The sequence below is a fragment of the Bacillus rossius genome, chromosome 2 (genome assembly GCF_032445375.1).
Source record: "Bacillus rossius redtenbacheri isolate Brsri chromosome 2, Brsri_v3, whole genome shotgun sequence".
NCBI lineage: Eukaryota > Metazoa > Arthropoda > Insecta > Phasmatodea > Bacillidae > Bacillus > Bacillus rossius.
In genome coordinates this window covers 72,572,660-72,598,784 of record NC_086331.1, presented here as the reverse complement: position 1 = coordinate 72,598,784, position 26,125 = coordinate 72,572,660, and the positions used below count along the sequence as shown (strand labels likewise).

At 33.2% G+C, this 26,125-nt stretch overlaps 1 protein-coding gene across 4 annotated transcripts in view; it reads left to right on the top strand.

Annotated features, from left to right (window-relative positions):
• LOC134529370 (myotubularin-related protein 4) overlaps positions 1-26,125 on the top strand; it is a 263,105-nt gene that overhangs the window by 214,899 nt on the left and 22,081 nt on the right. For all 4 annotated transcript variants that reach the window (XM_063363357.1, XM_063363359.1, XM_063363356.1 and 1 more), the window contains exons 13-14: positions 17,805-17,912; positions 23,727-23,914. In XM_063363357.1, the coding sequence (XP_063219427.1) occupies positions 17,805-17,912; positions 23,727-23,914 (296 nt within the window). The remainder of the gene's footprint in view (positions 1-17,804; positions 17,913-23,726; positions 23,915-26,125) is intronic.

Genomic DNA, 26,125 nt, shown 5'->3' with positions numbered 1-26,125 from the left:
CCGAGAAGGCACGACCTTTCTGCCCAGCCCTGGCACAAGGAGTGACGAAACTCAGCACATCACAAAATACCTACAAAAATTTACTTAGGTGGGGACTGCCCCAAAATACTGCCTTACTATTGACTACAACATTTACTCTTACAGTTATGATGAAGTAACTACTCTCTTTGAGGGCTTCCCCTCATTCTGTCACCTGTCTCTGTCTCTCTCACATATTTTGTCTTTTTTTAATATAACACAGTATTTTTGGGATTTACCAGTCAGATATTCTCACAGTCTGGGCTAACATCTGTCTCTGTTACACAGGATCCGATCAACTATCATCTTTCAGTGCCACTGTGTTGCTGCACATCTTTCTGTCTTTCAGCACAACACAATTATTTTTTTTAACCACTATAAAAAACATAAATAAAATTATTATTGTTATAAAAGAACATTGAAATGCAACAAAGTACTGAAATTCAATGCCAAGCCAGCAGTGAAAGCTAATAAAATTATAGTGAAGAGGCTTTTCAAATTAAAATATTTAAACATTAGAATTAATTACAATAATATTACAAATAATAAAATACAAGTATGAAAATTCTAGGTCACTATGTTGAAGGCTATACAATCAGCCGATCTATTAAAATACTGAGAAACCATAATATTTATTCTTTTCAGAAATACTTGTAAAAGCTTGCAATGTTACAATTTTAATGTTATTAAGGGAATAACAGTTTAACTGGCCGAATCGTTATCCGGTTTAGGTCCCGGTTCTGAAGTGACCAGTGAAGAGGGATTGTACTGTACGTAGTTATATTTTATTTAGCACATAGCAAACAAATAAAGTGTCCTTGAAACAAATATAAATGTTACATATTCTTTTCAATTTTTTTTCATGATACAAATTTTTCAAGAAATAAATACTGTTATTTAACTTATACCCATCAAGTATTTTTTTAAGTTTTTTTTTTTTTTTTCAGTTAAAATGTGTTTCAAAAAGATTTTAAATAGTCTAACCATATTGTCATTAACTTAATTTGGTCACCTTCAAAAATTATTTTAATTTTTCCACTGTATGTTTAACTTACATAATGAGGTCAAACGTTTAAAGTACATAGTGTCAATATACTAGCAGTCGCATGCCTTAATTTGTAGTTCTACTTCGAAGTAATAAGAATCCTAATGGGAAGCATGCTGTTATGAATTTAAAAACTTACAGTTAATATGTAGGCTTAGACAGAGGTAAAAGTAAGTATCACTACATGATCAAAATTTAGGTATACCGACTCTTGAGGTTAGTATTTTGTGGATTGTTAAATGAGAAGGAAATTTTTTTTTAAGTTATTTAATAAATAACTGTTTTCTTTAATTGGTTTTTCACTTAGAATTGATTAAGATTTGAAGCTGAATGAAGTTACTTGTAAAGGTTTCAAAAGGTTTTCAGGTATCTAACTTTAGCAAAAGTTAGATAATGTATATAGAACAAACAAACTATCAAATCTGGCTAATTACATAATATATTTAAAAAAAAAAATATGTCTTTGGTCTTTTCTTTAGTTTCTTTAAACAGAGAAGCAATTTGTGTTGGTAGGTAGGTAGGTAGGTGAGTCCGATATTCTTGATGTGTGCATTGGAAATTATAGAATGATTAAAGATAATTGTTTATATTCCTTTGGGACCTCATTGCTGTGCACTGGCCATTGCGGGGAGTTTTTCTGTGAATCAGTAAAAGGCACTGGAAACAGCCAGCAGTCGTAGGTCGTGCATCTACGGAAGCCACGGAGAGAAGCTTGAAGCAACCTAGAGGGAAAGATGCTGGAAGCTCCAATACAGGAACACCGCTGCACAAGCCAAAACTGAGCAGTGGTAAACTCAAGAATAATTACTAAATAAAAACTGGTATCAATAATTTTAATGTGACATTTAGGGGCTAGTTTCGGATTGTGGAGAATATTGTGCAAATACCCATTGATGTGCTGGGAAGATACTGGCAAATCTAGAAAATAAGTATACTAAATCACTACATTTGCAGAAGAAGGAACAAGAGGAAAGAACTTCCTAACACATGAGACTACATTTATTTTACCTTTTGAAGAGACTGTCTGGAAATAAGACGAAACCAAGAATATTTGGTATAAAATGCCACAATGTTAGAGACTGCCTAGAGGGGATTAGTGAGTCGCTTAGTTAAAGTCAGCGTTTGAGCTTAAAAGGAGGAAGGAGTCTGGAGATATGAAAAATACAAAAGACAGAGACTTAGGTTCAACATGTGGCAGAAGCAGTTCGAAAGTTGGTGTAAGGCAGGCGATAGTAGTTCTATCTTTGGCCAACAGGGGGCGTGCAGTCCAATATAAGAGCATCTGAAAGGAAGGGGGGGGGGGGGGGAGGAGGGAATTTGGGCACTCTGCTGATGGGGTAAGTAAGGACCCGGGAGAGGGTAGAGTCCTAGCAAGCTACATTTAAGGGGACTTAGGATAAATGGAATGGGGTAGACAAAGTTCTAACGTCATGGGAAGTGTGCTGTGTTGGCGCACCGTTGTCAGCCATTGAGTTCTCGGAGCACTGTGCAGCATGTGAACATGGGCTGGCATTGGCAAGTAAGATGGCCCTGAGCCATGTTGAAATGCAATACCCCTGTCAATGAGACATCCCTGAAGCGTGGCGCGCTATAGATGGTTACGTGCCTGCTCTATGGAACCATGATCTACGGCCATTCACAGCAAACGATAAGAGGTTAGTTTATCAGACACTGCATCTAACGCAGCATGTAGACGGGAAATGGGTGAGTTGGGGTCCCGTGAAGGCAGAGGACATACTGTACCATCTAGCCTATAGAAAAAATAAAATAAAAAATACTCCGGAAAAATTAGTCCAAGTAAGAAAATTTAAAATAAGATGATAGGAACATTTATTTAAAGAACCTGGAATAATAAAAATCAAAGTAATCTTAATTGTACGTAAAGGTTTATAAATTAGCACCACAAATGTTATGCAAGTTTCACAGAAAACTAACATTATAGTATAACTGTGCAGAAAGTAATTTTGTAGATTAACTTATTGTAGTTTAATTCATTCAACCCATGGTCTGCATAAACTTTAAACAGCAGTAGAGCCTTTAAATATGTGTAAGGTTTTGCTGGTAATTTTTTTCTATTCAAATGTCATCTGTGTAGAAAGCATTGCTGGTAAAGCCATCGTACTGACTACTGTTACAGTTTTTCTATATGCGTGTGTGCTAGCTACCCAAGTATGTACTTCATGTGTGTGGCAGTTAGTGTTTATTTGCTACAGTTTGTGTTCTGCTTTATACTCTTATGCTAGCTATAGTAGTGTGCATGAGATATGACTTTGCCCATGTTGCTGTGTTTGTGTGTGCATGTGCGTGTTTTTTTTTGTGTTTTTTATTTTTTTGCTTGAGGTAACTGTGATATATTTGGTTTTCATCATTCCAACAAAATTTGGTTAAGTCAGTCATGCCTGAGGTTTTGTATTTGTTGTTAATTTATACGTATGGCTGTGAGAAATAATTGGACATAATGGTTTGTTCTCAATTACCAGTATTTTTGTTCACCATGTTTGACCTTTTAAGCTAAATAGTACTTAATTGTTACCTTTTTTTAACATCGCATGCATTTTTAAAAGTGGTACAAGTAATTCTGTTGTAATTTTTGTATTATTAATGAACAGTAAAACATATTATTTACTTTCTGTTCAGTTGTCTGCTTCTTCAACATCTTGAGCGAGAACAACATGAAAGAATGTCTTTGTTTCTTAGTTACATTTAATTTATTTAGAACACCAAATATTGATAACGGCTGAAAATCCTTAACATCAATACTATATTTTTATGAATAGAAAACTGGAACATTAATTTATTGTAACATTCCTTGTAACCAGAGCGTTATAAATAAATGGAAATATAGAAAAACATTGCTACACAATTTTATTTGTTGCTTTATTTTTTTTTTTTCTATTTTTACCTTTGAATATAGTTAAAATTGTGCCAAGTAAAATGTTTTAAAGTTTTTGTGCTTGATGTCACTTAGTGTCATTTTTCTTGATGGTTTGTGACTGGTACTTAGCTCTCGATCTTATTACTAAGTATGTTTCAGACCAAAGTGAGGTTATTTTAAATTTTACTATTTATGATATAAATCCTGCAGAAAATAATTAATTGTTAAGATTATTTTTTACTGGCTCTTAATTAAGGGGTTAGTATCCTAAAATGTTTTGCTTCTAATATTTTGTATTTTTGCACATGTTTTTAATTTCATGATATAACAACATTTAATTATTTATAAAAGGTTTCTTGGAAAAAGTTCATTTTTTAATAGTTAATGAACTTAGGGAAATATTTATGTCAATCCTATCATGTACTGAAAGCATGAAACTATGTGGTGTAGTTTTGGATTGACCATTTATATGTAGCCTTTGTCGTAAAACTCTTTATTTTTGGTAAATCATTCATAAATTAATAAAAATGACCTTTTCCAAAAATCTTTTAAAACTCTTGATTTCTATAGTTTTAAGAAAACCTAATTTTTATTGATTTATGAATTAAATGCAAGTTTTCAAGATGAATGCTACATACGAAAGGTTATTCTAAACCTTTATATCATATGAATTCATGCTTTCATTACATACTATGACAGACATAAAAGTTATCTTTAAGTTCATTAAAAACCATTAACTAAAGACTTGTTTAGTAGGAAAAAAACTTTCATGAACCTGGTTTTCCGACTACCTTCATAATAGATGCTTTTTTGTTTCCATCAACAACAGTTATTCTTCATATTTTAAAGTTCCATCTGGGGTCCCGCAGGGTAGCACTCTCTCTCCATTACTTTTCAATATTTTCATTGATGATATTACATTTGTACCTAAACATTCGAGTGGTGTATTGTTTGCCGATGATTTTAAAATTTCCAGAAGTATTAACTCTATCAATGACTGCTTGTTACTTGAATTTGATATACATGAAATTAATAAATGGTGCTTATTAAATTTAGTAACTCTTAACACAAGTAAAACAAAAATTATCTCCTTCACAAGGAAATATCATCCTGTAAAATATGATTATGTTCTTAACAATAAAATAATCCCAATCACTTCTTCTATAAAAGATTTAGGTATACTACTCGACTCAAAATTATATTTTCACTTGCATGTAAATTACTTAGTTACTTGTTCAAATAGAACATTAGCATTAATCAAATATATTACGTTCTATGCTACAAACAGTGACTCTCTTCTTTGTCTTTATTTATCACTTGTTAGATCTAAGTTAGAATATTGTTCAGTTATTTGGAATTCAATTAATCCTTCCGATAGCAATAAATTAGAATACATTCAGAATAAATTTGATAAAATAATTAAACTTAGAAACTTCTCTCAGATTAATATGGATTCTCTTTCTGAATGCCGTATCTATCTGGATTATGTATTTATTAAAAACTGTTACTGTTCAAAATTAAATTGTAAGTCCATTCTTGATAATACTGGCATTAGAATTCCCCAATTTAACAGCCGTTTAACTTCTACCTTATGTACATACCATAAAAAGAATGATATAATTTTTCGACTCATTTCTAATTTCAATAAAATTGATCATCTTAATCTGTGAAAGTGTAGCTAGGTAATACTGTAATGTCTATGTTTTGTATTTCTTTCTTTTTATGCATTTTATATTTTGATGTTTATTTTTAATAGTTATACTCATTTTAACTTTACTTGTTTGTTTGTATTTTGTTTGTATTGTTTATATGTTGTCCTTGTATATATGTGTTGTGCCCACCGCTAAAGCCCTCGGCTGTTGGTGGGCATGTTACAATATTAAATAAATAAATTAAATAAATAAATAAATAAATAAATAAATACATATATTGCAACACATTGTAACCAAATAGGTTACAGTTCTGCTTTGAACTTGGCAGAAAACAAACATAAAATGTGAGATCGGCACAGAAAACACGTTTAAGTCCAGGAACCAAGTTATTGAGCATTAAGATTTAAATATTAACCAATGATTATCATGTTTGCAAGAATGATTACAAGTTCTAGCAAAACAACATTTACGTTACACATTACAAAGATATATGATGTGCACGCATCACTCAAGGAGCATTTAAATTAGGCAGTAGATCCATTGACCTCTACACACAGAGTTAGAGGATAGGTAAATGTGCCCTCAAAGTGATTAACATTAATTAATAGAGTGTAGAAGGGACCAAGTTCTAACAGGAAAGAACCCCGTAGCAAATAGCAAGATTAAGGTGACTCACCAGGAGACGTGCCGAGGTTTGTCATGGAATACACAGGCAAGGCACTCTTCACACATTAAAGCGACTAGGGCGGGAACAACACTACAGCGAAAACTAAAATTTAAGATGGTGGTGGGGCTTTGATTTAAAATTTAGACTAAACATTACCAAGGTTTTATTTACATTTGCATTTATGTTACAGATGGGACCACCATATGCTATTCAGAAACAAACAATAAACAAGTTACGTATTGGCTAGGTCTCAATTTCCGTGGAACCAATCTAATTACTCTGGAGAAAAATGTGACAATATTAAGGATGAGCAGTGCGTTATCTTAAGGGGGGGTTTTCGGGACGCCGTAAATAGAGATCTTGGCCGCCACCACATGGATGGGCACGTGGACCCGGCTATTGACTCTGTCCCTGGGCTGTGATGTGGCCCGTGGGGAGCTAGGCTCGATTTCCCCCTGTGCGGATACACTGGATTTTACCGGCCTTCTCTCAGCGGCAAGGATGACTGCCAGTGGGATCTCACACACCTCAGTCTCTGTACTGGGAAGCTCGTGGTCGAGAGATCAATGCGATCAAGTTAGGATGACTATTCGGTTTTATTGACACCATTACGTACATGGACAAAACTCTGAGTAATAACACAATGAGGAGTTGTTACGTATAAAATAGTTAATATTGCCAACAGCAATAGTCCAGCTTCAATGCTGACCAGAAAACAGCATGGCCTGGCCCTGAAAGTACAAAGATCATCATGCTATTTAAAATGCTCCAGGGAGCTTTAAACAATTAGGTAAAACAGTCTACCGCCGGAGTAGGCCTTGAAGATGAAAAGAAAAGGGTTAAAGATACTTAACGACAGCGAATGTTAACAGATCAGTAACAAGAAACAGGTTGAAGTTGATGAGGTGCGGAGATGCTTCCTACTCGGACGGCAAACGGATGAGACTGGCTATTAGCCCGGGTGTCATTGTCGCAGGAAGTGGTAATTTTACCGTTATCGATTAATATAGCAAATCATATGTACATAACACGTTTAAACCCTTCAAAAATTACACATTAATTTAGGATTAATTACTTCATATTACAATTATTTATTAAGTTCATGATTTTTAATGGGGAAGTCTTCACCGCTCAACGGAGAGTGTGCGCCGGAATTGGTCGCACATGGCACTGCTCCGTCTCCATAATTAGCTGCAAACAATTACCCTAAGAAAAAATATAAATGGTAAAATAAAACCATACTTATTAATTTGACTAAATTATAAAGGGTATGAGGTCGTAACAGGCTCTAACACAGCGCCTCTTGCCGGGCAGCCGAACACACACGCACACACATATGCATTCGTTGGGAGTAGACGGGGGTCAACAGCGGCGTGAGGCACATTGGGCTTAGGTTGGGCATAGACCTGGTTGACCTCAGCGTTGCAAACATATTGTATTCCTTCTTAACAACCAAACTTTGCATGTGCAACACCAGTGGAGGGGAGGGGAAATGACAGAGAGGAAAGGTGTGATACATGAGGTGGAGGGAGAATTGGTGAAACACAAGGAGGATGACAAAACACCACTGAGGACACATCTGTAGGTCTTCTGTTTTCTGCAGCTGGTACAACATTTTGAATTAATTGAAAATAATTTTAAAAGAAATGTTAGAAGCAAAATAATATAGGAACCTACCCCTTTAAGGAAATATGATATTGGTAAGCCATTTGGAAGAGTAACAGTTTGTTTGGTGAGACTAGTTGCAGCATCAAAAACAGTTTCGAAGAGACATTGAAGTGTTGCTTCATTTTTTGCTTAATATTATTTTATATGGATAAGAAATACTTATGTAAAGTAAATGTATGCATTTTGCTTAGATATATAAAGGAAAAGTGTGCATTGTGCTTAGCTGCAAGTCTAATAAAAACTAAAGAGGAACAAATGCCTACCAAGCACTGTATGTACTAATAATCAAAGATAAGCACAATCACATTTTAAAAATTAATTATATTTGTGCAAGTTCCCTCGGTTTTCAGTGAATGGGGTGATTCATGAGGATGTATAAAAATATTTGTTACCTCTTCTAGAGTTAATGAGAAGTAAGAAAGCTATTTAACATTTAATCATTTGCCCTCCTTATTTACAGAATGGTATGATACTAATTTTAAAGTTTGTAATGAAGTTTGTGGTTTACTTTTTATGAAATAAAACAAGAAATAAAGAGGAAAAATTTCAGAAATAATATTTAGTTATTACAAACTCCTTAAATGCCTTGAACTCACAATATTATTTAGAAAAATCTAAATTGGTTGTAAGATTATTAAATCCAAAGGGTATGTTCTCAGGCATGCAAAAACACCAAAAAAAATTGTTTTATGTTTTGAAAATCACACATTTAAAGAAGTATAGGAGCATACCTTTGACCAAAAAAAATTTTAAGTCAAGAAATCATATATACATTTTATTGTAATCACTAAAGTTGTAGTTATTTGTATGAAATCACTTTAATGGTGTTTATGACAAGTTCAGCTGCAGTCCGTTTTTCGAAGCCGCATTTATGTGATTGTTTGAATCACACAGTTTTACACATTCAAACGTTTTGTGAATATCTTTGTGAATAATATAGGTTTTTTTCTTAATAAAAAAATTGTATCCGCATCATTTTACTGATAATATGCCACCATATATATGCCCAGATGTAAATAAATTAATATTAGCTGTGAACTAGCTTGGCTTCTGGGTTGTAGTCGTGTCCTTGGCGAATAATTCCCCGACGTTTTGGTCGACATTGCAGTCACTATCATCAGGGAGCAATTACCTACTGCTCCCTGGTGGTGGTGACTGCAATGTCCACCAAAACGTTGGTGAATTTTTCACCAAGGACACGACTACAACCCAGAGGCCAAGCTACTTCAGACAATGGCCGTGAAAGCCTGCGAACAGTATTAATATTAGCTGGTTTTAGTTTTTAAACTTAATTAGTTCTTTATATTAATAAATACAATCATTTAACAGTTAAGAGTGCTTGTTTTTTCACTTAATAATGATATTTTTTTAACAGTTGATCATTGTAGTAAATTCGTAAACATCCTGTTATTTTTATTATTAATATTACTTATTTCCATTTTTTTTTTTTTTTTTTTTTTTTTTTGAGATGTGATTTCAATATACATATTGTGTGACAAGTTTGCTCATTCTTCTTTATTTTTCGGGGGAGTATTTTAAAATGTTGGTGCCACAAAACCTGGTCAATTATTTTCCTTTTAATTGGCCCAACGTTTATGTGGAGGAATCTTAGCCAGTGAGTAACCCTCAACAAAAGAAATATCTAATTGCAGTCATCCCTGCTAAACCATTCTCAAGTGAGCAGCAAATGAGCAAAAGTACACAGAAGACTTTGAAATCGAACCTAGAAATATTTGAATCTGGAAATGTTTCCAGTCTCCAGGGGTCATATAATAACTTACAATATTTTCACACTAATATTGTTTTCAGTTTTTGTTCTAAGTAGTACTAGGAACATATATTTATGTAATAATAATGTGTAAAATATTGTTATTAAAATGACTATTAGCATGTTATATTTTAAATGTACTTGTGGAAATAGAAATAGTAGTAAAATAAAATTATTGCTAGCCAATTTTTAAAAATATTTAAATTTAGTTTTGTGGCTTTATTATGTAGTATATCATATAATATGCAATGTTTTAAGTATACTTTTAGAAATTGCAATAATAAATGTTACTTTTAGTATTAAAGCTAAAGTTCTTATGATAACAAGCATTACCAGAAATGCTTAGTAGAAGCAAATATGGATGGCTTTTAAAAAAAAAAAGGCCACTTATAATGGGGGAAAGTCACCAACCCATGATTCTTCAAAATTATAAAAACAAAACCAGTAACATATGACTACCCAAAAAAAACCTTGATGATAAGTAAATTTGTTCTGAAATTGCCATTGAAATTTAGCCAAAAATTTTGCAAATAAATTGAGCCATCATATTGTTTGTTGACTACTACAGTGGATGAAAAGTGCAAGGTGTTTTTCCCCTATATGTGAAATCAGTTATTCAACAAATGAATCAATTGTTTACTAAAAACATACTTGTAGATGTTCACATGTTAAATAATGTGAAGGTAGCTACAAACATACCTTCAAAGTTTCCAAATGTGCCACAGTGCATGACCAAATGACAAAACACTGTAGCCAACTGCATTGGGAAGAGTTGTGGTGGAAATGAAGATAAAAAAAAACACAAGGCAACTTAGCTAATATAGATGATTATTATGATCACTAAGATTATAGATGCATATTATAATAGCTAATGATTCATGTGTTCCTATTTGTGAGCTTGTGAGAACTAGTAGTTTGCTGTGAACAGATGGCTGCAGAAAATTTGGCTGATTTTGTGAGAAATATAAATTGCAGTGCATCTTAAGATGAAGAAGGGTAGCAGTCAGAACTTCAATATATACCTAGCATGACACCTGTGTAATCTACAAACCATATAAAAAGAAAAAAGACTTTGTTGAGGGACACTAGAACAAGTAACTTTTCATGCATTCTGTGAGCTAGAAAAGTTTACTTTTTCTCATAGTATTCACTCTAAAAACCAATTCATTATTTGTACCTTTTGAAATACAATGTATTATTGTCTGTAAATAGACACTAAACGAAACTGTTGTTCAAAGAGTTTTCTACTTCGCATTAAAACTTACCTTACAATTTGCATTGCCTAGCCTGAACTTGAATAATCTGCAAATTAATTATTTTTCTGAAGATTAAAAATTTAAGAACGTTTTATTGATCTTGTTATGAAAATATTAACTTGTAGTCATTTTTAGTGAACGACAATTCACCTCGACTGTTTGACTGGCATTCAGCACTTTAAATAAATAAAACTAAAGATAATATTATTTATTCTCACCTTTCCTTTATATAATCATGAATGTTGCCATCAGATGTGTTGGTACAAATGTTGGTAGGTTTATAATTTCATTGTTATTTAAATGTGAATTTTTCACATCCATTAAGAAACGTTCCATAAATAATTTTGCTGTGGAATGTTTTGTTTGCTTATCAATTTTGAGCATATGTATGATTAAAAATGTGGTTTCTTTTTAAACTGTTACCTGAAGTTTATAAAGATGTTGTTTTTTTAGATTTATCTTCTTTTTTTTTCAGTTAGAATTACTATGTGCCATTGAACATGGGAACAGGACTTAAAAGTAGAAATTTTTCCAATGTAGGCATGCTAAATTATTGTTACCAACGTTAGCAAGGCCGCATCACGCGCAGGTGCACGCCGTAACATGAGATGTACCGTGCGCACCTGGGTCGCCGCTTTATCTCCCTCCAGCCCTCCGCACTCCCCGCGCGGCGCCCTGCCTTTGACACGTAACTTACACCGGACAGCTGGGAGTTGCGCGAGCCGCCGACACGTGTTTTCGAGAGATTTCTGCTGTCGGGACGGCTCGCGATGACGCGACAGGCCCCGGCCGCTCTCGTGAGTTCTGGAATTTCGCTGGGGCCTATATATATGCCCTAGGATGCCGATGGAGGGTCAGAGGAGAGTCAGTTGGGAGTGTTCAGTCGGGAGTTCTCCCGCGGCGGAGTTTCCGGGCGATAGTTCCGCGGGTGCGGCAGAGTGGCGAAGTCCTTGGACGAAGGTTCCAGGGCAGGGAGTAAGTGAGTTCAGTGGAGTCGGGAGTTTTCCTGCTGCGGAGTTTCCGGGCGATAGAGTCACGGGCGCAACGGAGTCCCGAGTGAAGTTCCGAGCGAGGCGTCGAGTGGGATATCGGCGAAGGGTGTGATGGCGACGGAGTCCCGCGGCGGAGACCCACGAGGGGTGCTGCGGCGAGAGTTGCGCCAGAGGTGCAGCCCAGCGTGGTGTGTGGAACGAGTGACTGGGGAATTGACATTTCTTTAAGTGTAATTAACTATTTGCCAATTTAGAAGATTATTTGTAAGTGACAAGTAGTGGTAATATATAAAACTGTGTGTGTGATAAAAATCTTTAATTGGGCTATCCTTTACGAACCCGCGGAAAATCGTAACATTATTTTTTGAACACGTGTGTGTGTCTCATCAAAGAAACCCCCTTATCTGTAGAAAGGAATGTCATGTATGTTTTGATATGCTAAGTTTAAAATTTATAATGATAATGTCTTTGTAGTTAAGTTTGTTTAGTTAGTCCAAATGCCTTAGGGATTTAAAACAGTATTTTATATTAAAACTTCATTCATTTTACCTAAAATGTATATACTAAAATTGGTATTGTATGATGTTTTAGGAAGCTCATAATTTTTACTAATTAAATTAAACACAGAAAATGTTCATTCAATGTATGTGAGTAAGTGGTACACTACAGATTTTTGTGTCAAATTTTGTTACAATTTTCTGAAGTTTTTTATAATTTTTTATTCATGAATGCCAAATTTACATATTATATTTAAAATTTATGAAATCATGAAATCTTTATCATCCTACAAAATACACTTTAAAATAACTAACTTTAACATTTATTTTATCTTACCTACTGATCTTATTGATAAAAAAAATCATTCAAAACAATGCACATTTACTTCTTATAAATTTTTACTGTTCAGAGAGTTTTACACACATGCTAAAATTTCTCAGATTCAGTGGTTACAATAAAAAATGTTAAGGTTAGAAGTTATTTTTAATATCATTCCTACTTCTGACTGATAATAGCAGCCTGGAAAACCTGCTTAATGTTTTGCTAAAGCTTTTGTGTAAGCATTAGTATCACATAATTTATTTTTATTGGTTTCTTTTATGCCACACTAAGAATGCCATGATGAGTCAGTTACCCATGCTGTTAAGCAGGGTGTCTTCTGGGTCCGAAAGTCATGAAACAAATAAATGGCCATGAAAAGTCACTAATATTTAACGTTTTTTTGTTGAAGTCACAAAAATGTTCTTCAAAAATTATCGTCCCCAGTATGTGCAACTTTCTGGAACACTCATGAGGATAATTTTATTTGTGTACGATGTTCAATGTAAAATGGGATATAGAAACCCTTTGTAGTCTACCAGAATTGTGCTGGTTTGTGAGAGAATTATATATTTTAAGATAAATACATTATATTGTTTTTGCAATTGCTATTGGGTGTTTTGCAGCGAGTAGTGACCATGAGTGGGTTTTTGCCGTTTTCTTTGACACTGTGTTTTACTACTTTTAAATACCGAAAGCATTTTAATTTTTTATTTTTTCGATCTAGGATATTGGGAAGTGCAGTAAATGGTTTCGAGTTCTTCATCTTGGTTCGTAGGGTAACCGATTAACCAGTGTAGCAAAATCATGAATTTACCGAACACCTGTCTAGAAACTTGCTTTTTTTTTTTAATATCTTTTCCAAGTTATTCATTGTCTTTTGACAAGTTGTCTGTCAAGATTTAGCCATTTTAACTCTTTACGGCATTGGGGGCCATTCAATAAAGATGTTTTGATTTATTACGGTGTGTTCAGGAAAATTGTTTTGTTGGCTTTGCTGTTGAAATGTAAGGTATAAAACATCATTGAATATAACCTAACATACTCATGCACCCCTGTTTATGTTGTGAGAAAGTCCATGTTCAAATTGGCTGATTTGTTGACAAATTATCACATGAACTGATTTGTATTTATAAATTGGTTGTATTTCATGATCTTATGAAACTTATGAAACTACGTGTTTACCAATAAATTGAAAAATCACCATATTGGTTTTAATCTTTAAAAAATTTAGTAATATTTTTATTTTGAAATTAAAAACATAGTGGTCTGATAAAATGTATTTGTAAATTTTAATTTCCTGTAATATGGGCTACTATAATTTTTATAATAATCAAAAGTTATCAGGAGCGAATATTCAATGAAACTGAGAGAACTGTCAGTTCCCCTACTTTTAAAAGGATAAATGTATATTTAATTAGATTATGAATCAGTTATCCAAATACTTTGTCAGTAGCATTCATCTCTCTCCTCTTAGTGTTTCGATCTATTGTCATCAGCTTCTTACGCCAAGACTCAGAGCTTGGCTATTTTCGCATTTTTTAGTCATGCCAGAAGCCAGAATGTGGTTGGATGGGAGAAACCAAACCTTTGCTGTATTTCCGTCGCTGCAACAATAAGCATGTGCATATTGTGAATTAATGTGTTGTTAAAGAATGGCATGTTGCAAGAACGGTGGCTTTGTAATAAGTGAGTTCAGCAAACATCTTTAATAACTCAATATGCAAAATGGATTTTTAAAATGTAGTGAAAAATATGAACTCATCCCTCTGTAGGTATAGGCTGTGGTAATACACTGCCACCTGCAAGAAGACCAAGGGCTGGTTTCGCTTCCTCCAGCTATCCAAGCAGTGGAGGGGAAGTCAGGGATATAACACGGAGGAGAGGAAGTAGGGGAGCAGTGCATAGGGCATTAGGGAGAAAGAGAAATGTCTCTAAGCAAAGACAAATACATTAGGCCAGGCAGTGCTGTTGTAGCATTGTGTTGAAAATTTTCTATCTCAATCTCTCACAGGTAAGATAATTAAATTAATTTTAGTGGAAGACAAACTTCAACAAACATGATGCATATTATGAATTAATACTTAATATAAAGGTGGGGATTTCAAAATGGCTTACAGGCTAACAACAAAAATTTAATTCTTTACACACCATGATTAGTTATTACAAGATTTCTCTATTTTGACATTGTGTAAAGCATACATATATACACACACATGTATACATACATGTATACATACATACACATACATACACATACATACATACATACATACACATACATACTTGTTTGATTGTAAAAATATAATATGTGCACATTACCGTACATTGTCATTATCCCTTGTTAAGAAAAATAATGCTTTAACGATAGGGATGGGCCAATCAAATACTCAAAAACCATCAAATCCTTAATATTTGAAGGATTTTATATTCGAGGAAAAAATTCTAAGAAAAGTATCAGAGGAAATCAAGTAAATTAAAATTCCACCACTGATAACCTCTGAAATTTACTTTGACAATTTTTTCTTTATATTTATCCTGTTAACCCCTTCCCAAGATTATGTACCTTTACCACAAAATTATATAAATAAAATTACAACATGTATTGATTCTGAAATTTTATTTTGTGAAACAAACATATAAAGGATGAAAGTTTCAACACAATAATTAATATTTTTTTAATTTCTTGTACACTATTTTATTTTTTACCCTTGAGACGTACATTCAGATGTAATGGGTGGATTCAAGGTACTCTCTGGGATTGGAATTTGAGATTCGGATTCAAGAAAATTGGGATTTAACCCATCACTATTATAAACATTAAAGTTATGTGTCTCAAAATTTAAAAAAGGAGTCACCATACTTGTTACTTAAAATGTTAGTTCACCGACATTGAAAACCGCTCTTCATCCATAAAATATATATTTATTTAAATTATAATACCATTTGAGGTGTTTCTGAAATGATCGTATAAAATTACTTGGAATTTTAACTATTTTGTAAAAGTTTGTAATCACCTGTGTTTTGTCACAAATGCTGACTGTTTAGGAATTTAAAATCACCAAATCACAAAGTTTCAAAATATTTATTTTAATTTATAAATACTTTACATTGATGTATTTTGCAAATTAGACCTTACTCCATGTATGCCTAGCAAGGAAATGTGGCAGGCAGGTTGTTACATTTCATTGGTATACTTACTAGTATTTTTTTAAATAAATTTTTAATTTTTATTTTGTATGTAGTGTTATGAAAGTATTAACTCATCACTACTCTCACCCCTAACGATTGACCTAGATGTCGAGAGTAACGTTAAGCTGTAACATATAACTACTAGTACCATTTTTAAAAAGTAACTAAATTTTATTTCCACAATCCAGTTAACAACCTAATAAGCAATTGCTGTAAACAAGCCTGCATTCAACAATTATGATCATAAAATTACACCAAAACATTCAATTTTAAAATCTGTAACACTCTTTTTTAATAATTCATTAAAATATCAAATGTATCAAATTTTGCTGGTTCTAAAAAGGTTGTTTTTAGTGCACTCAGGTTTGTAATTATTAAGTGAAAACATACTTTCTTCATTATTCTGTTGTGTATTAAAGGGTTGTGTGTGTTTTTAATGGAAATTATTTATGGTGGAAAGAAATTTTGTCCTAGTTATTATGTGAATACATTTTTTTTTCTTAGCTGTATATAAATGTAAATTTATTCTTTCAGACAGTGACTCTTTTAATTAATGTGATATTTAATTATTTGTGAAAACTTGTGTCTGGTTCGACAAAAGTTTTATAGACATTTTACGTTTAAATGAAAACCAGCATTTTTTTATTTGTTAAATGACAGAATAATTTAATGCATTCCTCAAATTTGTGCAAACAGTGATATGTGACTTAAATCTCTTTGTATTAAAATATACATAACAATTTTCATTATGGTTTCTGTAAGTTAAAAGAGTTTTCAACTTTGTTATATTCCAGGATAAAAATTAATTGTTGGATTACTACTTATAGTTTAGTTGTCTTTTGCAAGATATGATTCAATTTTGCCTTGAACATTATTGGATTAAATAAAGCCCCCAATCATTACATGGGAGTAATTCTCTGTTTCATATGTTGAAGAGGCTTGGACTGTTAACACGAGAGATGCTGGGAATATCAGAGCAATAGGAATGCAGTTTATGAGGAGTATGTTGGTAGTTACAAGGCGGGACAAAATCAGGAACGAGATTGTACAAGCAGGAGCAGGAGTATAAGACTTGAATGAGATAATTGATAAAGTAAGAATGAGATGGTATGTACATGTATAAAGAATGGAAAAAGAGAGGCTGCCTAGAAAAATGATGGAATTGAAGTACAAAGAAAAAAGACCCCAAGGAAGACCAAGGAGGAGATGGGAAGAGCAGATAGTTAAAGGAGTGCAGGAGAGAGGACTAGATTGGAGTAAAGTGAAGGATGAGGAAGATGTGGAGGAACAGAGGAAGATGGAGACATTTTACTTTGCTGACCCAGCCACAGGCTTGAAGCAGTTTCTGATGATGATGATGATGATGATATAGGAGAGACTACTTAGATTTAAGACCTTAACTTCAGTACTTATTATGAAAAGTTGTCAGAGAGCAATAATAAATTGGTTTAGAATAATTTAATGAAATCTTGATAAATTAGTTTTCCTTGCCAGGATATATATCAAGATTTATTTACCGTAGAGGTGTAATATATTCTAACTATTTTATTTTACATAATTTAATCCTTAGCATTTTGTATAATTTTTTTTGCTACAAAATTGCTAGAGCTGACAGGTATTGACAACCAAGTGAAACTACATATATGCTTTGATGTGTTTTTATGTAAAGAGAGTAAACTAAAATACTTTAAGAACCACAATACTGATTTGTAGTATAATACTGTATGCAGTCAGGAGGACATTGCAACCTGTATATTTGTAATTAGAGGTCTGCATACTATTTAAGTGAGTAATTATTAAAATTCAAATGTGACTTAGTATATTTTAAAATATGTAATATATGTTGATGTTGCAGTCAAAGGAAGAAGCAGTTCTGCGCGAGCTACGCACAACTAGGTCAGCTCTTCTTCATCAAATTTGTCGTCATTGCAATTGCCCGGCTGATGACAAACAAGATGACGGGGTTGGTTATTTTATAACATCATTAATAATTCAAAGTGTAATTGTATGCTCTTAAATAGTAGTGATTGGTGCAACTTCAAGTGGACAAAACCCTCAAAGCTTTAGTTAATATTCTTAGGACCTGTACAACACTCTACGAATAGAGTTCTGGTTTTGACCTCACCTTTGGCTAGCTTCAAAACATTTTTATGACTTCTAAACATCTGTTCTGCTTACAGTCATGTAGACTGGCTGTCTAGTGTTTAGCACTTAATGTGCTGTATAAATGCAATATTAAATTATGATATATTTGTTCTGTGTTATCCAAAAGAATATTTTCTGAAGCATTGAGAGACTAGTATTTTTATTTTTGGATTTATAAATAAAATATTAGTATAAATAAACCTATAAAATTACATGGTTTGTAAGTTTCCAAATGAAGGTATACTGTCGGAACATGTAATTAAATTTATTGTGTTTTACAGCTTACTGCTAGTGTAAGCAGCTCATTCATCTTTTGAATAAAGTTTAGAGTTCTAACATCCCATACTATTATTTTTGTTATGGCTTCTTTAATAATCTGTGACATTGTCATCTTGGAAAATATAAGTTCCTTTTAATTATTAATATTAACATTATCATATTTAGACAGTCATTAGTAAGCAATTTTTTGTGCCATACAAACTGTCACTGGAGATTTATTCTCTCAATTTAAAAATAGCTCAGAGTTTGCATGTGAAAAGTAAATCAATATCTGCTGTTCAGGCAAGTTCCGTTGTGAAAGATTGAAAAAGTTAAGAAGCTGGTTAATGGTTTCATTTTGCAAGAAATGTCACACAGTTAAGTTAATTTTATTTTATATATCTTCAGATGATTCTCCAGATGATTCTCCGAATTTTCACAATTTTTCTAATTTGCAAGTAATTAATGCTACAGAATTGCTATTTTCAATTCAAACCATTTTTTTTTTTTTTCAAAGTAATAAAATCAAGTTTCTCCTTTCTTCTTGTTAGAAAGTTTTGTGTTTCAAACTTGGTGATTATGATTTTTAAAGTTTTTTTGTAAAATGAGCCATTGTTAGTTAAAGGTTGGTATTGTGTAGATTAGGATATATGAGGATATATGATTGTGTCTCCAGACATAAATAAACTCAAGTAATAAATGGATATTTTTTTAACACTAACACACCAATGCCTCACTTAGCACGACTAATGCGTTCCTAAAAATGTTTGTGTTATTCATAATCATGTATTCTGAAGCATAATCCATTAGTCTCCATAAATAGCAAGGCTAATATACTTAATGTGTTTCAAAACGTGTAGGGAAATATTCTGTATGTAATATAAATCCATAGAATAACACTCAATGATAAATATGTTACAGCATTTATCTTTATTAGCCTACCATCAAATACTTTGTATGATAAATAGAACACCACGTAACAAGAGATAGATGGTTATATAGTTATCGTCAGTCAGCTTTTTGGCTTGCCCGCCCCGGCGTGACCTTCAACTCACGTTGCGTACCTTTCCACGAACTTTCTAAACAATCCTTTTCTGTTTCTGGCAGTGAAACCGATATTATTGTCCGGATATTTAGGTTGAAATTTTTCAAAAATTAAAGTGCTTATTCGCATATCACTGCTTGGTCACACCAATCCTGTTAGGCCCTTGATTTTTTTTTTTTTTTCATTGCACTATTCAACAACCTTTTCCATGTGAATCATCTGTTCATTTCTGTTCCGGTATCTAATGTCATATATTCCCGCTAGTACTATTAACAGCATCAGACTTATATAAACATTGGCTCATATAAACGATTGTGCGCACAGTTGACTTCCTTAAAACTTAAGTGCGACCAAGTGTAGCCTTCTTGAGATTCTGCATGCTATAATACTTATAGTTTTGTCTCAAATACTTTTAACACGATGCTTTACACTCTCGTTTGGATTCCATGATTCCAATATGATTCCAACTGCAGGTGCTTGCACAGGTACAGTTACCGGCAGACGACCGGGCAGACGTTGCTTTCTGGACTGGCTAGACTGAAGTTCATCACAGCTTGGTCTGTGGCCGGGCGACAACAATACGGCCTGGCGGCATATGCGCAGACGTAAAACTTTTGGCCCTTTACACTCTGTGGCCGCAACTGAACTTGCAATAGCTATGTTTGTACAACAGCCGATAGCGTAGTCAGACCTGCACGTGCATCTTTCCCCCCCTCGAATAGCTAACTGTTTGCCTTGGTCCATCTGTTGATTACTGAGTTGAAACAGACTTTGTGGCGTCATACTCAACTTTTTTTTTGTCCGTGACAATTTCCTGCTAACTGAAATTTACAGACATGCTATTGAAAACTGGGGCAGTAAAATTAACATCACGCTAAATGAATTCGCACAATTTAAAGACGTGCTAAGTGAAGAGGAGGCTTCTGGTTGGAAGAGAAAAGGAAAGTTAGCAGTGTCTCGGGTAGAGTGGCACATAGAGTGGCAGTTGTATTTTTAGACGAACCAGCGTAAACATTTTGTAGCAATTTATTTCCATCTGTTCTCTTTTTTTGGGTTACTGAAAGTAAAACATGAACGGAAGGTGATGAAATTTAATAAAGGCAAGACTAAAGCAAATACATCATGCAAATGCAGTATTTTTGCAGTATTTTAGTTATAGTTTAAAATGCAGGTCTAAGAAAACTCAAACTTGTGTGTTTATTAGTTTTCTTGTGTAAAAATATTATGATACATCTAACATTTCCAGGTTATATAAATATATATTAATTTTTCAACTTAAGTTTAGGGAAAACATATTTACATCCATTGTATGCATGTTTGGGTAAAACAGTTTGACCTTTTTTTCTCCTGCCCCCTCCTTCCCCTGTCACATGAGGCAGATTTTTTTTTGTCTGCCCTGCATTCAGCAATTCAAGGAGCTAGGGGATGTGTGTGGGCGTGCTGTGCCGATCGCTGTGTATTATCTAAAACGAAAATGTATCCCATTATGTGATATACATGTTGAGTCCAAGTATTATATGCTTGTAGCCAAATGTTTTCCACCAGATTACAGAATTTTTTTTCAGTTTACCATGTTTTGATAGAAACTATTCCCTGGCCAGGTGCTTCTTACGAATGAGTTTGCATGCTGACCTTTTGAATAAACTTCTTACTAACTAAAATTTAATAAAAATTAAATTCTTGAACCTTATTTCCCGACAATTTTTATTTGGGGAGACCTGAAAACATTTGATTGCATACACTTAGCAAACAATGTTGACGAGTCCAACACAAGACATAACATGAAGATGCTACCCCTTCCCAACTTGACCTGCCTAGTTCTGCTGTTATGCACTAGATTGAAACACAAGGACTGGATGAGATATGGACCATGAGAGAGGGCATGTTGTGTACTAAGGGGATAGGAAACAACCAGGAGTGGCGCATGTAGCTGTGCCCCATGGGTGCACAGAAAAACTAGTTCAGCTGTTCAGAATTGAGGCTGCATCGTGAGCTAAATTCTCAGCATTACGTGACACAAAGAGCGCCTTCAGCTGGCCAGGCTACTATGTTATCACAAAATACACCCTATTGCAGTAAAATTAAACTTAGCATTCTTTTCCTGCTCAAAATCTGTGTTGACATAACGTACGCATAAGGAATGAAACCAAAAGGAACCTAACTTTAAGTCTACAGCCACGCCATAAGACAAAGAATTTACTGGTGCAACAATAGTACAATAAATTAATACTATTCTAGATAAAAAAAATTCCCCTTCAAATGTCTTATCAACCTTATAAATTATTTCAACACCAGGAATGCAATATACATAATTTTTTTTTGTGGAGTGTTTTACTCTTGCCATAATATGGTAAAACACAGTTTTATATTTTTCTTTTTTGTGAAATCATACTAACATGTAATTTTGAAAATCACATTTGTTTTGCATCAATTACTTCTTAACCTTTTTTTTGTAAGAAATAACCTCCTGAACTTTGTCACTTTTATTAAAAAATGCATGTAGGATTCATTAACATGAGGATTTATATTGTGGCTTTACAAAGATAATAACCACAATTTAATAATATAATGATAGTCATTACCAAAGGTAATTAATTGTAGAGCTTTCAAAACTATATTATCAGCTACTTTACTTAAGAGTTGGTTAATTTTAGATGGAGTTAAAATCTTGCTTGGCCAAAACTTGAGTGTGATGTTTTATTTAAATGCAATTTTTTGTACGCATATCAAATTTCTCTTGGCAATAATTTGTAAAAAAAATAGTTATCATGTTAATTGTTTTAAATTATCTACATGTGCTTCCGTTTGTCATTATTATATGACATAAAAGACAAGAAATAGTATTTCGTATTTTAGCTCTGCAGTCCAGTAAAAACAATTATATAATCATAAAAGTAATGTCCTTCATCAGTAGGGTGAAAAACCTATAATAATAAGTAAATAATAATTTATATGAAAAAAAATATTGGGTAAAAAGTTAATGTAACTTACTCACCACTAAACAATACAGTTTAAAACCTGTGACTTTCATAAAAATGTTTTGTACTAGGTATAGTTTGAAGTAACAGTGTATGATATTTTTCTGTTATACATAGTATACAGTGAAACCCCATTATTTACACTTTTCAGGGGGGGGGGGAGGGGGGGGGAACAAAGAAAAAAGTTTAAAGTTTTAAATTGTGGAAAAAAAATCTTCAACTCATTTAAAACATATGTACCTCATTTTCCGCCTTCTTCAAAAAATACTTTTAAGTTTGTATTAAAGAAAAAGTTTACATATTTAAGCCTACAGATTTACCATCAAATCTCAAGCCATGCCCAAAATACATTACACAAAAAACAACAAAAAGTTTAGATTTATTATTGAATAATTTTATTCTTACTTGTATTTTATGTTTGAAAAAATAAAGGTACAAAAATGTTGATGTGTTTGAATATTTTCCTAAAGAGAATTAAAAAACAGCAAACACATATTCTAATTTTGCATTTAATCTCGGTTTAATTTTACCCTATACAACTAGTGAATAAATATTATGAAACAAAAATATTATTTTGTATCAACTTCAAAATAAACTGATAACAAAAACCATGGCCCTAGTGTGAGACGGAATTAACATAGCATAAAGATAACTATCTTAATTGTTCACACTAACCATGAAAGAGTGCGGGCCATCAAATATAATGTACACGGCATGAGATAAGAGTGCGCTCTGATTGCAATCGGCAAGCTATCAATATCGATACTCAACTACGTGCTTGCATTCTGTACAACCATCAACTTTACCAAACATGTTGCCAACCAAAGCTGGCTATATTTTCATACGCAATACGCAGCAGCAACGGAACAAATAATTGAAAATGTTTCTGAAAAAATATTTGCATTGGACAACTTCGTAGTCTTGGTAATTAAATAAGAAAACTGTAATTTCCTAACAAATCTTGGATGCAAACAAAGTTTTTATGCAACTTCAAAATGTGAAAAATTAATGTTCATCGTACATCTAATGGAGAAAATGGGGGGATCAAAACTTTTGATAGTTTTGTTTAAGAACATCTTAAACAAAGTTTGCATAAATAAAAACCAGTTTTTACATCGTATATGAGACATGAGTAGTGGAAAGGAAGTAATTTCCCTTATGTAATTTGAGGGAAAGTTTTGCATTACATTTAATGACATAAATGGGATATAAAGAAAAAGTTTTTAACCGCGGTAAAACGTTACTACTGAGAACTCAGATAGGGGGTTTCATGTATAACTTAAGCATTCTATTGATATTAGCTTTAAAATTATGTTTTCAATTTGTTTAATCTAAATATCTTTGCTTACAGGGTTCAGTTGCAGAGAGCATGTGCAGTGTGGAATTGCCGTCAGCTGAGTCAGTACCATCAGAAGTTTCTTGGGAAGCAGTGGAAGAACGAGATGCCTGTCCAACCCTGTGGGTTCCAGACCACGCTGTCAGCCGGTGCATGGGCTGTGACACCGAGTTCTGGCTGGGGAGGCGCAAACATCACTGCAGGTGTGCTATGCTTGCAATTAGCAGTTGACAGCTAAATATTTAACCATTAATTTATTTTGGGTTGACAATTTATTTAGCTCATTTTTAAGCCCTTTTCCTATTTCATTCTGTTTGTGTTGCTACATATTATCACGAGTACTGTGAACTTAATTCAGTTATTCACTTTTCACCAAACTATGTTATTGTTAGCAACATAAATTTTTTTTACTACTATACCTTTTCTTTTTCTAAATTATCTAAAGCAAAAAGACTTTTGATATTAGTTCCCACCATTTTAAACACAGTTGTTTTAATTAGAATTTAAAAAACTAATTCAACTAGTGAATTTTCTAAATTTTATAATTATATTTGTAAAGTAAAGTTATATTTATTTTTGTAAGCCAAAATTTACGTATTAAATACAGCTTGTTTCCTGTTAGTAGTGTCAGGAGTTTTACTGCCTTTTATCTTAATAGAAATAGCAATGTACAAATTATTACTCCATTTAAACATGTTTCAATCTATGAATTCACTTCACAATAAATAAATAACTTAAAAAATAGCCTATCATAACCTTAAAACTCCTTCACCTCTAAGTTCCAGTTCCAAATGATGATGATTATTTTGCTGCTGATGATGATGATGATGATGATGATAGATTCTTGAAATACATAAAACATATGTTGTATGGTAAACATTTTCAACATTACAAATTTGATTTTGAAAACTAATTTTCTATAAAACCAAAGGATTTGATTATGCCCTAAGTTGTATGTATGCTTAGAATGTGTCAATGGCGCACATCCAGCACAAATAAATGAGCCCAAATTGCTGAACTGTTCATTTGGTGCCACATATTTTAAACATTTTTTTCTCCCACAGTAGTAGTGCTCAAGTATAAGATTAATTTCCCTTATTTCTGGAGCCACAGTTTAAAAAAACACAACATTTTTAACGTTAGTTACCTTGTTGAGACCTCTACTACATAGGGCAAAAAGCATAAATAGTTAAAATATGTACATCAATAAGAGTAGTAATTAAGTTAATATAACACTTACAGTAAAAATTAACACAGATTTTAAGGTACGTAGCTAACTACGTAGTAAAACAGGGAAAAAATTACTCAATTCTATGGAAACAGATTCAAACTGTCAACACACTGATTACAATATGGCTTATTATATGTCTACAAAACAGAACAGAATGCAAGTATAATGTATACAGTATGTTTGTAAATTTCTGGGCATAAATTTAATGAGTGGTAGGAAATATCAAAACAAGCTTTTTTTTTTTTGTTAAGGAACGTATGTTCAGAAATGCTACCTTGCAAAGTTACAGGTGCAAAGAGTAGCATGCATATTTGAATTTAATGCACATCAGGCACCATTACAGTGGCTGAGAGAACGTATCACGTTCAGGTGCTCCTTGGAAAGCAGGCAATGAGTGGGGCGCAGATACTTATACATAGTTACATACTAGCAAACAGCAGTTTGGTGTACAGTTTGGTTGTGGTATGTGTACACATTTAACTTTGAGAGATTAGCGCAGTGCTGATAGTTAGTAAGGAGCTGCGATTACAGATTTGATGAACAGTAATGGCATGGCAGAATTTATATTCACATAAATGGCAGTAGTGCGCATGTTATACGGAGAGGCGAGAGGATTGCAGCAGAAACAGTGGGCATTTACCAACGGTGCTTTCACAACCGATGTATATTGAGTAGAAAGACCTTTGTACGTCTTGACTAGAGCTGGGCAAACCTTGGTTATTTAGCTTTGAACTGAACCAAACTGAACCTATAACAAAATTCCTTGTCTGAATTTCAAACGAATCTTATTAAAAACTCCTTAATGTTTGCAAATACAGTAAGTGTTAAAAAAATTTGTTTTATTAGCATTTTTAAAAATTTTTAAGCATTTCAAAATGCATTATTCTTTTGCTATATTTCTCAGGCATTTTTTCCCCAGTTAACAGTCTTTTAAATGTAGCTAACATAACGCTTACAAAAATGATGCTTTTTAAATTGCAATGCCCTTGGATTGCTACTAAATGATTTTGTTCAGCCCATTATGTAATATAAAGATGTTAAAACATTTACTTGTATTAATGTTTACTGTACTACAGGTAAGGAATAAAATGGGTTTTCTCCTGGGCGAGTTCGGCTCAGGGAATTTTAGTCTTTAGGTGTACAGTTCTACATCTGTGACATTAAAAATGTTAATTTTCCCCCA